Source organism: Aythya ferina (genome assembly GCF_964211825.1).
Source record: "Aythya ferina genome assembly, chromosome: 19".
Lineage (NCBI taxonomy): Eukaryota > Metazoa > Chordata > Aves > Anseriformes > Anatidae > Aythya > Aythya ferina.
In genome coordinates, this window is record NC_140309.1 from 10,592,084 (window position 1) to 10,610,435 (window position 18,352).

General features: G+C 36.8%; 1 protein-coding gene across 12 annotated transcripts in view; it reads right to left on the minus strand.

Annotated features, from left to right (window-relative positions):
• Positions 1–18,352, minus strand: part of BCAS3 (BCAS3 microtubule associated cell migration factor) — a 353,584-nt gene that overhangs the window by 212,487 nt on the left and 122,745 nt on the right. For 8 of the 12 annotated variants that reach the window (XM_084492825.1, XM_084492820.1, XM_084492814.1 and 5 more), the window contains exons 16-17: positions 12,751–12,901; positions 5,364–5,408 (exon numbers count right to left, since the gene is read on the minus strand). In XM_084492825.1, coding sequence (XP_084348951.1) covers positions 5,364–5,408; positions 12,751–12,901 — 196 coding nt within the window. The remainder of the gene's footprint in view (positions 1–5,363; positions 5,409–12,750; positions 12,902–18,352) is intronic. The other 4 variants (XM_084492815.1, XM_084492821.1, XM_084492819.1 and 1 more) reach the window with 1 other exon arrangement.

The window sequence follows — 18,352 nt, forward strand, 5'->3', positions numbered from 1 at the left end:
CTCCTTTCCATTTTTCTTCTATTAATTTCTTATTCCACATTATATCAGCCTCTATTATACTGTCACATTCTTATTCATTTTTAAGTAATGCTCTTCAGTCCTAAGAGCGTGTGTATATATGGATGTGGAAACACAGTATTGCAGTATTATGAACTTTAGCAGCAGAAGAATACTTTAAAGTGGCAAAAAGCAATTAAAACACTATGCAGAAGTATAATGATATTTAATTCATACTACTCTTCTTTTTGTTGTTGATTAGAAATTACTTGTATATGGGTGAAGGGGTTCAACAGAATGAACCAACAGGGACACTAAAGCAGGAAAAGACTTAATATCCAAAATCAATATAATGAAAAATAACGTAAGAAAAGCATTCTAAACCAGGATTATTCTATAAGCTGGGCTTCTCTAGAACTTCTGCACCTGGCTGCAGAGACTGCACCTGGCTGAAGTCTTGTCTTGCTACCCTAAAGCTGAAGCCAGATCTCACTGAAATACATGGCAAAACTCTCCCTGATCTCAAGCACTTAATTTCCTTCCAACAATTCCAGCAACTAGCTGTAGTAAGTGACACGTGTAAAATATGGCATATGGTTAAAAACACATAGCCTCCTTGATTGCTGTCATGCAACTTGAAACATTTAAAATTGCCTTCTCCTTGAAGCAGCAAATACTTTTTCTATACCTACTGGAAATGAGGTCACATGAAAATGGGAAAAAAACCTAATTGTTTGCACTTGCATTGTATTTTCAGCCAGGTTTCTGAAAGGGATTTTAAAAAATAGTAGTTGAGCTTCCCAACACTTTGTAAAGTATCGCTCCGCCACTTTTACAGATGGACCCACTGAAGCACAGAGGAGCTAAGCTACCTGCCATAAATCACACATACGGCAAGCCTATGGTCACATTTGTTAAAAACAAAACGAAACAGAAAACAAACACCACCACAACAACACAAACACAAGACCTTTCAAAAAGAATTCCATTACACTAACCAGAATCAATGGAAATATTCAGATGAACTTTCATAGACTTAGCCCTGTCCTGAAGATCTTGCACTTACATGAGAAGCTAGAACGTCCCCAAAGAGCAATTGCAATTTATAGTCAGTAACTCTGATATTGAACCACCACAAAGCACTTAATAGCCAACTGTTACAACTACAATTACAGATTACTGGGTCAAAAATCTGTGTTCCAAAAAGTTCCTGACTGTAAATGTATTACCTCGTTTCCAGTGTCACTTCACAATCTATATTAGCATATTTAATTTATATTAACATATTATTATTTATGGCTCATTAAAATTGAAAATAGACTCCTCTCACTTTGAAATAGTCATCTGTCACTGAAATGGTATTTTTAACCAGTTTTGTAACAAGTTGTGTATCAGTAACTACTTTTAGTTCTCACCTCCCAAATATTCATACACTGACAACTCCTGCAGAAATGACAATGTAAATGAATGCACTAATGACAATCTTGTTACTGAGCTATACTTCATTCAGTAAACGATTGTTATTTAATGTAGGACAAGGCTGTCCAGGACAGCGTTACTCCTCAGTTAATGCAAAGCAAACTGTGAGTATAGGTGAGATTCAGCTGTATTCACTTCCTCCTAGAAACTCTTAAAAATAATACTTCTATACTATTCTAATATTCTGAATATTCTGAATATTTACACAACACAATCTGAGGTTATTAAAATAATTTAAAATGCAAAAGAAAATGGGAGCAAATTCTATTCTCACCTACAAACTGGTGAAAGCTTCAACTGAGACAAAATGGGCTTCAACCATTTCTTCAAGCCTTTAATCAGAAGTGAATCTGGGACTCGTAACAATAAATTACAAAATCTTTCCTGGTTTCTGCACACTCTTAGCTCCAAAGACCTAAGCTCAACCAAATACGGATATAAACAACAACGAAGGAAATGGTCTAAACTACATTCTATTTACACCATGTCTTTAAAATGCACATCTTTCAAGGCACGCATTTAAATGTTGGTTTCGGTGCCAAAACATTTTCCATTCAAGAACGATGTTTTGTAGACAAAAAGAGCAGACCTTGTAAAACGCGATTACTCATGTGGTTAAACTTAGTCCTGCTAAAAACAAAAACCAAGACCTACTAGTGCATCATACTGGTTTCTACATATTTCTGAAAAGAGTGCAGAGATGTCAACAACTCTACGCTGAAAACTATTGCAAATAAAGAATCTTTCATTTTACCACCATCTAACTTTAATCCCTGAGTTTTCATCAATACATTCCAACTCCAATTTCTTTCTTTCAGGGGATCTCAAAAGCCAAGTTACATTCAGTAATAGTAATGCCATTAGAAAAATCTATTTTCATGTCATTATGATATTTTAACAACATGGAAACTATAAATCCTCATTATTATGTAGATGCAAACACCCTCTCAGCCTTATAAATGATAACCAAACAATACTGTTGAAGGTAGGTGGCGAATGACTTGTTTCTGCTATGAACTCCTGCTCTTTACTTGCTCTCAGCCTGTCAGCACTTCATAAACTATTCCAAGAACTGAAATTAAGGCACATTTTGCCTCACTTTTAAAAATGGTTAATTTAAAGGCATCTTCATAATTGCTAACTTTCCGAATATTATGCCATATTTTTTACTGAAAGCGGTTATGATGCAGGAAGAAGTGCAGGTTGTTGGGAATCAACACTACCAAATAAAAAAGGTGAAGCTGATGTGACCAAAACGTTCGCTCTCTTAATTTCGATATTACACCTTGAGAAACAACGGCACCATAAGGTATATGGAGGATAAAATGTCAGTAGACTTTTTCCTGTTTTGGTCTACCCAACTGTGTAGCTACACCAAGAATTAATTCCCCAAGACAACACAGTATTTTTATCTCAATTGTATCAATGCAGAAATCAAAGCAGGTAGTTAAAAATATATATCCTTAAAACAAAAATAATGCAGAAAGGGCAAACTGTTCCTGTGTCTACCTGCGAAAAAAGAAACTTTTCTGCTTATCTCACTTGGGGTGGGGCAGAATGATGTTTTTTGGTCTATCACCTGAGCAGATCTTGACCAATATTAAAACATTTTGCAAACCATAGACAACTACTGAAAAATCAAAGGCTACACAATACAGCTATGGAATGTTCCTCGAAGAGCTCTATGTCCCTCAAAATACTGCTGGCTTTTAAAGTTGTCTTTAATTTCATACACTCAAATAAGTGACATGAGTTTAAAAATATAAATAAATTGGAACATACATGATATGAAGAAAATTATTTACAAATTCAAATATCTATAAAATAGGATGATTCTTGTTCTCTGCAGCCTCTATTTGGTTTTATATTACCAACGAATGGGCTTCAAAAATGTCAGATTCCTAAAAACAAAGGCACATATCTGTAAGTCACTACACAATTAATCCACAGCTAAACACACTGAAATGGAAACATCCAGTTTGGGAAGGTGGAAGTTTTATCTTGACTATATAAACTACCACGAAAGTATCAGAGAAAAATATTGCATGAAATTTGCAATTAAAAAATTACTGTAAAAACCCTATCTGTCTCAAAATACATTTTAATTAATTTATCATTGTGCCTAAAACAAGAAAAGAAAGACATGTTTCCAGTTGTCAAAGCATGAATAAAACAAGAGAAAGCAAGAAAGAAATGGTAGGCTCCTTTATTCACCAGGCAGTAAGCTGTCAAATCTCCATTCATTTTGTTTACATAATTTAGGACTCATTAAGACTTTAATGGAAACAACATGATTTCTTCCCCCACCCAAAGCGTGTTTTTTATCCTAATTTCTCTGTAGGCTAGTAAAGACCATATTTGTGAGCTAGCACCGGCATTAAACAAACCACAAAACAGTCTTGTGAAAGACAGGCAACGATTTTTGAGTCTATTTCATATATTCCCCTCTTTAATCTAGGCCTTTTAATCTTGCTTCAATCTAAAATCATTTCTGGTTGACATGCATCTCTGCCTGGCTTTGCTGAAACTCTGGGAGCCTGCTTTATGAAGGCAGCAACCGGGACATCCATTTGCTAAGACAATCTACATTGAAAACTCTTCTTCCAGAGCCTTTTCAGTTCTTAGATCCCCATCAGACAAATAAACTTAGATGCATCATAAACTACGTTTAGGGATGGTTCTTAGGAAGACTGCTGCACTATCCAGATACCATACTGTGCTATTATATAGGCTCCTTCCCACATAATATTCATGTAATAGTGATTCTCCAGGAGTAAGGAAATGGCAGCTTTCCTTTAAAAGTGTCATGTTTAGTACCTTTGCTTGTCTGGTGTTTGGTATAGCTTACATATCCTTCATTAGCTGTCCTCTGCCATTCTCTAAGAACTCTGCATCCTAATGAAGCTCTTACGAAGTTCTTTCTGCTGAAAACAGTATTTTGACAGAGACATAAGGGGATGATACAAGAGGAACAAACTACCATTAGTAGAATCAAGAGCCACAAACAAATATTCTAGCAAAGACTGACAGACAGAGCTGGTAACCCTTTGCTAAAATGAAGAACAAACAAGAAAAACTCCTCCTGCCTAAAAGTTTCTAAATTTTCTAAGGAAGCCTTAGAACCTACAAATTTCTCCCATCCTTGCTACTTAAAACTTCAACCACCTCATTCTGAAAAGGTGACTGGAGGTTATGTAGCACTGTATGCAACTCAAGAGCTGGTTTTGTTTTGTCTGTGTTTCTGTAAAATGCTGCCATTTTACATATTTCAACCAACACCGTTTATTATTTCAAACATCAATTATTTCAAAGGAACTGTGGTTCCTTTTTTTCCTTGGGTGTGATATGCATTTTTTGTATTTTATTTTTGTAGCATCCACTTCACTTGCTTCATCTCTCTTACTGCAATACTTTACTGTCCACTCATTGCTAATCTGGCTTATTATCTGGAGGTCATCATCGACGTTTGCTGTCTGCAAGCAACTTAGTGCTACTATAACAAGGGAAGCTATACAGAAAAAACAGACCTGCTTTGGAAGGATATTGCAATCACTCTTGCCTGCTGGGAAAATATTTTATTTTTTCAGCTTCTGTGCTACTTAAAAATTAAATGCTCCCTCAAAGGTTAAAGAAAGAAAAAATAAAGACGAGACAAAAAGAAAAGTAAAGGTGAATGCATTTGTTTGACAATGCTTGATGGTGAATACGCATCCACAGTTTAAAAGTGAAATTATGCAGTGCTTCCACCTATGAATCAGCCATGCAGTAAACAAATTGGAAAAAAAATATATATATATATCCCAAATTAAAAAGTCTAAACACAGAGTTATTTTTAGTGAGTACAGCAAATGAATTATAGGCATGCTGGGATTGAACTGGGAACTCACCATGGAGCTTTTATGGAAAAACATCCTGCTCCAAACAGGTAAGGTCTTCACGTAAAGGGGAAAAATGCACAGAAATTAGATGAAAACTCAATTACCAACAAGTACACTGTACATCATGCTATTAAGATTTATGCAGAAGGTAAACAAAAGAATTTTTATAACCGTTCATGATGCCCTGGAAGAGATGTAGACCTCTCATGTAACCAGCATGCTGACACTCACAAAGGGAACAAGTGCCCACGTGAACGGTCCCACTGACAACGCAACCACCCACAGAAGCACGAGCTCACAGGGGAGGCTCTCCATGCACGACTGCTGTGACAAACGTAATGCATCAGGTGCAAACAGGTTTTGATGTTGTAATTCAAGTTAGACACAGTTTAGTTCTCCTTCCTGAAACCTGCAGACAAATCTGAGGCAAATGCAGTCAAGAGCCTTCAACAGACATTCAAGTCATAATTAATAGACAAAGAAAGTAAATTAGCATCAAGACAAACAACCTTGTGGGTGTTTTCCATGAACCACTGAAGGTCTACGTGGGACATTTTTTACAAATTTATTGAAATGAAGTGTGTCCTAAGCAAAAAAGACTACAGGTACAAGGCACTCTTTCTCTTAGGGAAGTTCCCCAGCCCTTTTCCTAGGATAGATCCTATTAAATTAAAAATCTTCAGCAACTGTATGCCACAGAAATCTTGTTCCCCCATTTGTAAGCTTGCATGGATTGCAGGAAAGAGAACCCTCACTTACTTCAAATGTATTTGATGTTAGAAATCACCTGATATAGACCTTAATGTTTTTGGCCACTCACTAATTTATCTACACAATTTTTTTGGTTGTTGTTCATGTATTTTGCACAGTGTATAGTTCTTAGAGTGGTATCACACCCCATTAATTTTAGTGCATTTTGAATGGAATTTTCCCTTGTTTACATCACAGGCCATAGCCATACTGACATTTGCATAAAATCTGAAAAGCAGGAGCAGGAGGTAAATTTAGAGCTACTCACATGCTCACGGCTTCTTTGATTCTCATTTGGGATGTAACATTATCCACAAAATTACTGAATAATTGATTTTGTAAATGCCAATGTGTCATTTTTCTTTTCATGCTCTGACTCAGGGATAAATTCTGGCTAGTTGAAACAAGTAAAGTATTTTCAGGCAATCAACTAAACAGAGAAGGTCTATCATTGAGAGATATATAAAGCCATAAGCCTACACAATTAACAGTACTCCAACATACACAAAAAAATAATTCTAGAAACAGAATTTGGCATGAGTGCAACTTCAACGAATGCAGAATCCTCTTAGAAAAAAAATAGGTGAAGGTAGAGAACTAAGACATATATTCTTCTACATCCAAAGATGTAAAAATTCACTAAAAATTAGAATAGTGTGGGAAAAACCTATTCTCCTTCCTCCCCATTTTTTAATTAGTAATATCTGTCAAAAAAAAGATTTGAAGATCTTTAAAACTCTGTATAACGGCCTGCCTTTTAAATGTTTGTATTTAAATGAATGCTTGGCACTTTAGGGGAGAGAGCTCATTTAGTGGAAACGTCTGCCTTTCTGGATGCAATGTATCATATTTGAGTAGTGATAAAACCCAATTAAATTGCATGCACTGTATGAATTGCATGTGCTGTATGAACTGTAGGATGTCCTATAAAGTCAATATTCAGTCCCTAACCGAGTTGAAGGCCATTCTAATAGCTCAACATAAGATTACCACAGCACTATTACACCATTTAAATATTTAATGGAAAGTGAACATTTTTGCATAATCCATAGCCAATGCAATTTAAAACCTAGAACCTATCTTGTGTACATTTGAAGAGTCACTGGAGAGTGGTCAAATCTGACTGGGAGCTTGGAGTTTCTGAATTATGATCCTGGACATTTGGCAAGTCATTTTTTTTCTGCCTGCCTCAGTTTCTCTGTCTGCAAAAAGCAGGCAAATGATGTTTCCATGAGCTCATCAGAACAGGTTAGAAGGTAACAGCAGTCTTTCTATTTAGTTCACCATACTGTGTTGACCCAATTACATTTTCAAATCAACAAATTCCTCTAGTTGAAATACAAATTGACTCAGGTGGCTACACAGACTTCCATGGAGGGTGGTTTCTTGTGTTTTTGTTTGTTTGGTTTTTGTTTTGTTGCTGTCATTTTTACATAGATTCAAAATCTTGTGTTACGAAGAAAAAGTAATTACACTTCAAAAGTCTAAGGTATGTCTTAATAATAAGCTGTGAGTTTGAAAGACAGAATATAGCTTTTTCTTTATGATCACGAGATCCAATTTCTTTTAAAATGACCATTTTTTCCTATGATATTTATTTAAGCTTTTTTTTTTTTCCAGTACTTCCTTCATACAGTACGGATGGTATGTTAATGGAGGGGCTGGGGGGGGAGGAGAGAAAGTACAAATTACAGGATAACCCAACCTTGAAAAGACAGCACCAGATGGCTATGCTCGGTGACAGGAACAGAGCAATGCCAAAGCAAAAAACTCACTGAGGTTCTCATAGCTAGTGGGGAATTCTAAAGGAAAATTTTTTAATGAAGATGATTTCTAATTCAAAATTTCAACAGCATCTTTTTAATTTGTTTTCTGATTGAGTTTTATCAAATTCAAAACTGAAATATTCTGTGTTGTTTCATAAAAGCTTGCAACTATTTAAGCTTTGAATATACTGTGCAATACCCACTCACTCCAACCCTCATTGCTATCATGTTGCCATCTGAAATGAGAATCCTTTCATGAACACTGACATTTGAACAAAATTCAGTGCAAATGGCCATATTTCATATCAATTGCAAATCATTACAGTAGGTGCTTTATTACCAAAATTTTTTATAAAACCTTGAAGTGGCACAAAACATGTCTCTGGAATGTGCTTGAAAAAGAGTGTCTGGCTTCAGCATGCAGGCAAGCTGAGCTATTTTACTGAATTCTTTAGCTTTACTTTTAATATTTTCTTGACTTTTTTAGTTACCGTTGCCTACTGAAATGTATCATGACACCATGACTTTGCACTCCTCATTTTTGTTTGCCTCAGTAGTAGAACCTGGGCTCAATGAAGCTCTTCTTAGTCAAAATAAAACCAATGGGTATCAGTGACGTACGATACACGTAATATAAGCAATGAGAAGCAGTAAAATGAAAGCATCTCAGCGTGCTGCAACATCAGCCACTTCACATAACCTTCTCCTTACTGGGAGTGGAATGAGGTATGAAAATGGGGAATGGGATGAAGAATGGATGAAGTTCCATGTTTTAAAACTCACTATTTTTTGGATGAAAAAAAAAAAAAAAGGTTTCTTTTCCTGCAAGGTGCATTGGATGTTTCTGTTTTGGTAAGACCCAACTAATGCAGGTCACATCCTGGCATTTCACTAGGTCTATAATGAATTAGAGAATGAAGTATGATACAAATATAATGATCATACCCCTTGAGATAGTTAAAACAAATGCTGCTGTCAGAGAAGACAACTTTTTAAACAGTTTTTCGTTTTGGGCAGTGATTCTATCTTTTATTTCTCTCCTTTCGATTACAGTCCATCTGTGTCCCCCCGTTCTTACAAACTGGAAACAAACTACAACTCATTCCACAAACACAAGGCAAGCTTATAAAGCTATCGCAAAGCACAAAGCTGTCTTCTAACATATTCTAATACACTGCCTTTTATAGACAAGCATGAGATGGATCATACAGTTCTTCCCCTTTCAAATCTATAAGCTCTTTGTTAAATGAGCAATGAATTAACCCATTCACCAGACTTGAGAAAGAATTCACATTACTATTAAAATTTTGAAAGGGAAACTGAGGCACAGATCTATAAAGACTTATTAAATCTAGCTCTTTTACTTTCTTACAACCCCCTAATCTTTAAAACATAAGATGCTTCCTCCCTCATTAGTGCTAGAGCCCCTTTGGGAAAGCCTATCTGCTCCTCAGAAAGTGCTGACAGTACGAACTACAGGAAAGTGAGTCAATGGGATGACAAAATATAGGGACCAAAATGAAGTGCTTCACGAAGGTGGGGAAATTACAGTGAGAGACTGGGAAAAGCAAGGGAAGTAAAAGAGGACAGGGAACAAGGAAGCACTGATGATGGGCAAGAAGGGAGGTAATGCTCTGAGATGTCTGGTGCTGAGAGTGTAAATTGTATTCAGATTCAGAGTTTAATGAGTGATCAGAAAATGTTCCCAAACCCACAAGTTTACATGAGAAAAAAAAGCCTCTGTGATGAACAGCACAGCAATGACACGACTCCAGATTCTGGCCTTTCATTCCCATAGGGCTACTGCAAACACTTTTAAAAAATTTACTGCTGTTCCACTTGTCAAGAAAAATGACATGCTTTGCAGCTCTGCTTGAGCAAATAATATTAAGAGCAATGATCCCTCCTTTTACCTGAAAAATATTTTGCTGTCTTGGATACTGGCAAAACAAAACCCAGCATGACTTTTTGGTTAATAAAACCTGCAAAGCTTAATTAAAATGTCTAGTATTAAAGCAGCTTTTCAGATGCTAAAAGCAAATAAAATGGACAAATCCAGAAGTGGTAATTACACGATATTCTTTTAGTCTTGCTTAATTCTTTCAAAGCAGCAACAGAAAAGGAATCTGCTTTAAGGGCCACTGAACGGTGACTGTAAAACCCAACCAACTGCAAGTCCGTCTCCTTTTCTGATCGCTGCACAATCACAAGGTTAAGCAGCTGCTTCCAAAGAAGAGCCTTGTTTCCTTGGAGCAGTGCTTAAAGGTGCTGACCATGTAGGTGTAAATACATCTGTCTGTTGCCATTTGCAGTAATACATGCCTCCTACACTTCTCAGAGTGAGGCAGATGGTCCCTGTCCTGTCTAAATATTACACTGTACAGACTTACATTGCTATGTGTTTCCAGAAATATGAGGGCAGATGTTAAATATGTTAAACACACGCTTTGCCCCCTGGAGGTTTAAGTTAAGGCTGCTGTCTCAATTTGGTCATTTTAGGCATGCCAGGCTTCTTGGATCCGAGGCATTCCTCTTAAATCCCTGCCTTATAAATACAGCTTTTCATGTTAATTTTGTGTACTTTCATCAAATATTTTGGATGCAGAACAAATGAAGGAAGCTCTCAGCTTAGCATTACACATCTACACAGGCTTCACTGAAAATTATGATCCTCATTCATAAAAACTCTATTTACACAGCAGGGTATTTCCCATGACTGTTTTTTCCTCCCCTTATATAAGCCTCACTGAGTATTCTAAATTTAATTAATTTTAAAAATTATACAAAATAATAGGACACAGACAGTTCGTGAATGGTAAAATTTAGTCAGAGAAAACTAGGAATAAGAACACTCTCTGAATATGCTTGAGATAAATAAGAATAAAATATTAAATCCAAAATGCAGATTTATTACATTCACTATGGTCATAGTAAAGTTTGCTGGTATCACCACTGTATTAAAGAAGCAGTTCTGTAAAGGCAGCTGCATGAGTTACTACTGTAAGCTTAGTATCTCAAAAACTGCAATGGTGATTATTGATTATTATTTTTTTAAATCATCACCCTTCACCACTTCTCCTATCACAATGCCTTCCCCTTACAGACCATCAGATGGCTTTCTATTTTCTGCATCTCATCCTACCTAGTTCTAAGTTCCTATTCTATTTCTGTGAGACTGCATTTCTGTTCTTCTCTGACTGTAATCTTCAAGAAATCTTTCTGTTATTTTCCTCTTCCTGTAACTTGCTACTTATTTCCATGAACACCAACCTTTCTTTGAACCTAGCTCGCCTCTTGTCTTCATCCAAAATCACACCCTTCTTTACTTTCAAAATGCATCTGATTGCTAACACACTTCCCTTGCCTGTGTTTAAACTGTAAGCAGAAAAAAAAAAATAAATGCAAATATAAGCAACTGAAATGCATGTGTGGAAGAAATAAATCACAGCATTACCCTTGTATTACTTCTTTACCAAGTCCTATTTACAATTATCTGTGAAGTTCAGGAACTGCAGACAGCCTCATTCCTTTGGGCAACTGAGTGTTTGCAGCTCATGATTTGGTTCTAAAAGCCTACTGTTTACAGCGGTGAGAGCATGACTGGATTGTTAGATAGACATATAGAGATAAACATGTACATACGTGCATACATATGTAAGCTTTAGAACCTCATCATGCATGCTATGAGCGCTAAACAAACAGTAACGGATTTAACAGAATGCTCTGAACACTCAAACATGGAATATGGGAGTTACTCAGGGAGAGAGGAAATATCCATGAGCTCTCTTCTGAAAAATATTTCCCAGGTCATGAAACACAAGGTAAAATTCACTTCACTGCTAGTGTTTGAGCAAGAAACCAAGGAACAATTGAAGCAAGACAGTGCCAGGACCCATTTGCCAAGATGCAGGGAAATGTTAACTTGTAGGACTCTCAGTTGTTGAGACAGTCAAACAAGACAAACTTGATTTTTTTTTTATTTTTTTTTAATATAAAAGCAGTCTGTAAATTAATGCATAAATCAGAATTAAAAATTTTAATTAGAATATATTCAGGGATTTGAAGTACCAAAAACTGAGAAGGAAAAAAAAATCACCTACTAGCTTTATGGATCAATTGCAAAAACTTTAAAATTTAAAATTTAGCAAGAGAAAAATATCAACTGTTTAACAGCATGAATTAACTTGAAAATTGTTATGGTTTATGAAACTCACAGAATCTTCTTTGTAATTATAATGTACATATATTGTATATATTCAGTAGAGCTTTTCATAACAAGCATTTTGAAGTGCTTTATCATGGCACATCACGAAGTAGCGAAGTGTGACTGGCTCTGGAGTGAAAGTCCACACATCAATTTCATAGTACAGAACGGTCACTTCAGAAGAAAAGTAAGGTCAAGAAAACATCAGGATTAAGTTTTCTCTTTATACACAGCCTGGTTTACTGTCCTTCAATTTCTGATAGTCAAAAATCATCTCTGCTTGAGAAGGTTGGAAATCAAAATAAACAAACTCTTAAAAAAAAAAAAAAAAAAAAAGTAAAACCATAACTTATTCTGATTGAATACAGCTCTGCTTATGTTTCATACCAATTCCTGGTGTGAAACTTCTGATGGCAGCATCCAGCATTTCCCATATGATAGACTGCAAGAAAATGACCCATCCAAAAGAATGCTCCTGAATTCTTTTTTTGAGTTACTAAGTTCTTTTTTGTTGCTGTTTTTCTTTTCTTATGCACTCTCCCCCCCCCAACTATTCTGTTACCACTGGAATAAAAAATAAAATAAAAGGAATAAAAACAGGTATAAATATAAGGAAATTATTTTCATATAAACTACAAATAGCAAGGTTAAGAAAGGTTCGTACACATCCACTTACCCTGTGCGTTTGGTGATGGTCCCTAATGTCATTGGCTGCTTGATTTGAGCAAGAGGCAACACCACAGTCAAACTTGGAAGAGGCAGGAGTCGAGGGTTCCCAGGATTATTGTTTGTGAAGTTATTGTAAGTGTCTTGGCTGTTCAATTTACCTTGATGGGATACAGACGTAATAAAAAGTATTAGTGGATTTTTTTTCTTCATTTATAATTTCTAACAAGTGCCTGAAATAAGCCATTGCCAAAAAAAAAAAAAAAAAAAGAAAAAAAAAGAAAAGAAATAATGAAAGAAATAATGAGCTCCCACTGTAAACAAAAGCAAATCTAAAAACGTCATCTTCATTTCAGGGAAAAAATACGTGACGACAATGGAAGCAGCAAACCTTTATTTATATACAGGGAATAAGGTCCCCTTCCACAGAAAGGGAATTATTCATGCCGCTGCTGCTTGCCCGGCAGTTTTGTTCACCAAAAAGTTTTAGAGTCTGGTTTGAAGAACAGGCTCTAGATTCCAATTCTCTGACAAAAAAAAAAAAAAAAAAAAAAAACAACAACAACAACAAAAAGAAGAATATTCTGGACGGGAACTATTTTCCTAAAGTACCTCATACTGTGGTGGTAATTGAAAGTTCTGAAAAAGTCGCCCTTGTTGTCTCTATGGATAAAGGCACACATAATAGTAATCTGCTGAACTAAGGAAGAAAGAAAATACCACGAGTAACTACATAAAATAAAGCCATACGAAGCATCATGTAAAAATCAAGAAAGTATCGCAAAAGTAACAAACTTGACATTCATTTAAAAAAGTGGAATAAAACAAAATATAGGTATTCAAAAAGAGAAGGGGAAAACATAACAAAAAAAATCCCAACAAGCCTAAATTTAGCTTGTTTCAAAGAGGTCTGCGCTGGATATACGCCCAGTTTAGATACGCTTTCTTACTTTCTGTATCATTCTGTAGTCACAACCTTTCATTCTTCAGTTAGAAAAGGAAACTAGCTACAAATTTCATGGACAGTAAAGAAAGAAATGTGAAGAAACCAAAGAAAGAAGTTAAACAAAAAAGGGGCCAGTCTGTTTATAGCAGAATCAAAAGTACTTTAAATAGACAAGCAACCATGAATTAAAAGGTTTAGATCATTAACTTGTTTTTCTGTGTTCCTATAATGCTGTGAAATGCTGGCTTTGTTCTTAATCAAAAGGGAGCCATATTGGGAATTAGGTTCCTAAACAACTGATGCATTCTACACAGATATTATACAAATCCCAGGCCAAATCCATACAATCTGACTGAAGAGCAGCCACCTTTTTTCAAGGAAGAAAAACAGCACAGAAGAGGGTTTCTCACAGGAAGCTGCCTGAAAAGCTTTAATGGTACTTCAGATGGATTGAAAATAGGAAAAGGAAGGCGGAAAAATCTTAATGAATGTCTCATCATCCTAAAGACACTCAATGCTTCCTTTACCCTTCTTTTAATACTATGTAACTGTAAGCTTAGGGTTTTTATTTGTTTTTCTACAAAGTCCATAGACCTCTGCATCTTAAAAAAGCACAATAACAAAAATGATGAAATTACAAAGTGTATTTTGTGTTAAGTATCTGCCCTGAGCATTGGTCAATACATTTTAGGAGAAATAGTAAGGCTTTAATGAATAACAAGCCGATTGAAGTCTCAGAGAGCAGATTTCATTAATAGCAATTTTCCTGGACCAACTTGGAATAAAAAGAAACAGGAAAGGGGAAAAAAAAAAAAAACACTCGGTTTTAAATTAAGACTGAGATGCAATTAATTTTTTTTAAAGATTAGTTTCATAATGCATTCTTGGTTCTTGTAGAAAAGAGTACGAATAGTTAGCTGCTTTATTGTCTAATTAGTTACTGTTGCATGTAATCAAGGCCTCTCTGGAAGTGTTTCTCTCCCCTATAATCACCAGAAGCAACTGCAGCAACACAGCACACAGAGAGCCCATCCACAGCCGGGGCTCCAAACGCCTGTAATTTTTCTTTTACTTGTTGGGAATATAACGACTAATTATCAACTACTGAAGCGAGTGACTGTGTCGGCACAGTCTTCTCTCTCACCCTAAGGCTCAGTTAATTACCCGGTGCCCTCTGCTCCCCACATCGTGCAGTTTTCCATATGCAAAATTGCCAGTTGATTCAATAGGGTATTTGCACGCAGCAAAGTGAGGCATTTACAGCTGTCCTTCCTACACGAGGATGGGTTTATTTCCACACAAGCTGATGAATGCCAAGGCAGTTGAGGATACTCAGAAAACGTCAGGATTAAGTTTAAATTCCTGAATTTAAAAAAAAAAAAAAAAAAAACTTAAAAGAGTTTTTAAAAATACAAATTGTAGTAATAACATCCTACACATTTATAGGCTCAAACGTGAGAAAATAAAGTAAAAAAAATAAAAATCTATGAAAGCATCCAGAGAGAGCTGAAAATGTGTAAAAGATGCTGAATGGGAACAAAATGTAAAATTCTTCAAAGGAATGAACATTCTGAGTTCAAGCAATTCAGGTTTAAATGTGTAGCTTAATCTGATGTTTACAAACTTCAGTAAGAAAATCAATTAAAGCAGAGCTCATAATGCTCAGCACTTAACAGAACAAACATGATAAAAAATAAATTCAGCCATGACAAATGGAAAAACTGCAAATACCTAACTATTATTAACTATTAACTATTGCTTGCCAATCCATGATTTCTGCAGCAACATTTAGCTACCTAATTGCAAATAAATGCAATTAACAGTGATACAAATCACAAATTAAAAGTTGGAATGCAAGGAGAGAAATTATTTCTGATAGCAGTCAGATTTTTTGAAAACCTCACTACAGTGATATTAAGATGGAGCAGAAAGGTTAAAGAAAATTAGGCTTAACAGAAAAAGCAAAAATAATGTGCTTCTATTTTCACTGAAATATTTTTAGCTGTTTTTATGATGGAAATGTTCTGTGCTGTTACATCTTCATTGTATGTTGCCTCAGACCTATCAGATACATCCTTGTCTTCTGAACTGCATAGCCTTGGGGAGCCAGTAAATGCACTCCATGACTAGGGCTGTTACTTTACTGAACATTCAGCAGAAGCCATGTTGTAGTCTGAACATTGGAACAAAACAGTCTCACACATTATATTTAATTAGTCCTTTAAAAATCCTGTAATTTTATATTGTACCCATCCCGAAATTCACGAAAGCCACCCTCCATTCCTGCTGCCCTCAGAACTGGGAAACCTCTCTTGCAGTAAATGGGAGTTCTGTGTGTGCAGGACTGCAGGATCAGGCCAGAAGAGCACAAAGAATGCAGTCAAGCATCAACATTATTTCTACAGTTCAAGCAGTTGTTGATTCACTGTCGAAGGACACAGCAAATAAGCTGAAGTCCTTTAGAAATATCAAATATTTTTCAAAGAGCAGAATCTTGTACTCAAATTACCTTGCCACACATGGACAGTATAGCAATTCTTATAAGGAAATATGTTTATTAGTAAAGAATAAAGCCCCAGAATTATAACTCCAATGGAGTAACTCCATTCAGCACTGGCAGTTTAACTGTAAATGCTAACTTGGTTGTATACTGCAAGTTAAACATGAATCATACTGTATCGACTACGCAAGGAATACTTTCTACTCCAAGTGCTATGGAGAAAATTAAACACCAGCAGCACAGCTTCATGGTAAATGTACCCTCACAAGAACCAGTAAGAACGTTTTCAGCAGAGCATCCGTAGTAACGAGGCACTTTCCCTTGGTAATCGGCCAGACCATGATATCAGCAGCCCTGAGGACACCAAGGCAAGTCCTTTTGGTCAAGTACTTGTCTTTCCAGTAGCTGCCATGAAAGAGGTTTTCAGACAACAGTTCAATAGCTGTGCAAGGAATACATCAAGGCCAGTTCAGCCTAAGGTTTATTTTCCCCATTTACAAGCATTTACCTATACTCCCTCGCAGCTTGGGCCACAGCTCAGGATGCCACAAGAAAGAAGCACTTGCATGATTTACACTCAAATATTACAGACTCGAGGTCACAATTCTGATCATAGCTAAACCCAAATCTAAAACTCCTACAGTAAATCCTAATTCAGCCTTTTAGACATCCAGCGCAAAAAAAAAATAAAATGTCTCAATTTAAGCTGTTGGCAAATCTCTTATTAATTTTACTAAGGGATTGGCAGGCAGAGATCAAGCACACAACTTGCAAAGAGCCGAGGATGTTGTGGCTCTGGTATCTGAAAGCAGAGATTTATTTACAAGTGCAGCATTAGGCTGGATAAACTTTGCCTGCTGAGGCACGGAGAATAGAATCAATTAGCTCCGTCCTTGTACCTGTTTGCTGAGAGCACGCAGCGAATACACCATCCCTCCAAAACCCGAAGCGCGCTTTTCCAGATATTTTACTCCACGAATACTCAAAGGGAAAATGGATTAACTTGAAGACAGAAGTGAAGAAAGCAAACAACAATGGGCTTTGTTGTTGCAGGCAGGGCACAGGCGGCCCTGTGAGCCGCGCAGGGCTGTATTCCCCAGCCAGCCATCATTAACAGGCTCACTTCCACCAGCAAGAAAAGGGAGGCCCGAAAGTGCCGGACAAAAGAAATCCCAGCAGACAGCGAAAAAACAAATTAAAAGCACCATTATAAAACACAGATGCTCTAAGGAAAATAAACTTCACAAGATTTACTGGTCTGTGACAAAGCTGGACAGCTGTGGAAAAGACATCAGTGGGAGCTCCCAGGTAAGGCCTTGCCTGGCGCCGGGCCTCGCCGCCATGCCTCGGCCTGGTGCCTCTGCCCTCACGGCCCCACGTCTGATGTGAAGGGACACCAAGCGTCCCCGGCCACCCCCGAGGTGCCCTCACCACCACAGGATTTGGTTGTTGACAGCTCCGGCTTTTCTTTAGGATTATGGGTGAGTGTTATTAGCCCAACTGTTGTTAAACTGTAATACATTCTGAAGGCGTGAGTGTGAGGTTTAAACACATCAAATCACACATTTCTAAGTTTTAGAAATTATTTTTGGACGTGAAATTAAAGCTACACTTCAGAGTAAACACTGTAGACTTACTAGTTTGTAATACTTCGGTATTCGATCAACTGAAAGAAATTAATGCAGTAAACTCTTCTGATCAACTAAGAGCCTGGGTGAATTCAGGCCAGGTTTTAAATTGGTCAGCCTTTCAACAGAGCACTTTGGGATACTGCTTTCAGAGATGGTCTTTTAAGTGAGAGGAGGAAAAGCATCCCAAGTTTTGCAGCTATTGATGACATAAATACATCAAAAAGCAGCATGGCAGGTACCTATGGCTCCGGCACAGCGCAAGCAGCAGTGTGAAGACACGTCACTGATTCCTGAAAGAACTGCGTTGGTGGAGCTGCACTGCCAGCTCTGCCCTGGGCTTCAGTTCATGGTGCCACACTAATATGACCAAATTACTAACAAGTATTCAAACCTAGCTCTAATACATCTGCACCACAGCCCTGCATGCGGGCAGGAGCCTCAGCCAATTTGATGGAAAGGTTTCATTCATAATTCAGCTTAAAACCCAAACTATACTCCCTAACACGTAAGGGATGCAAACAGCAACTTACCACCA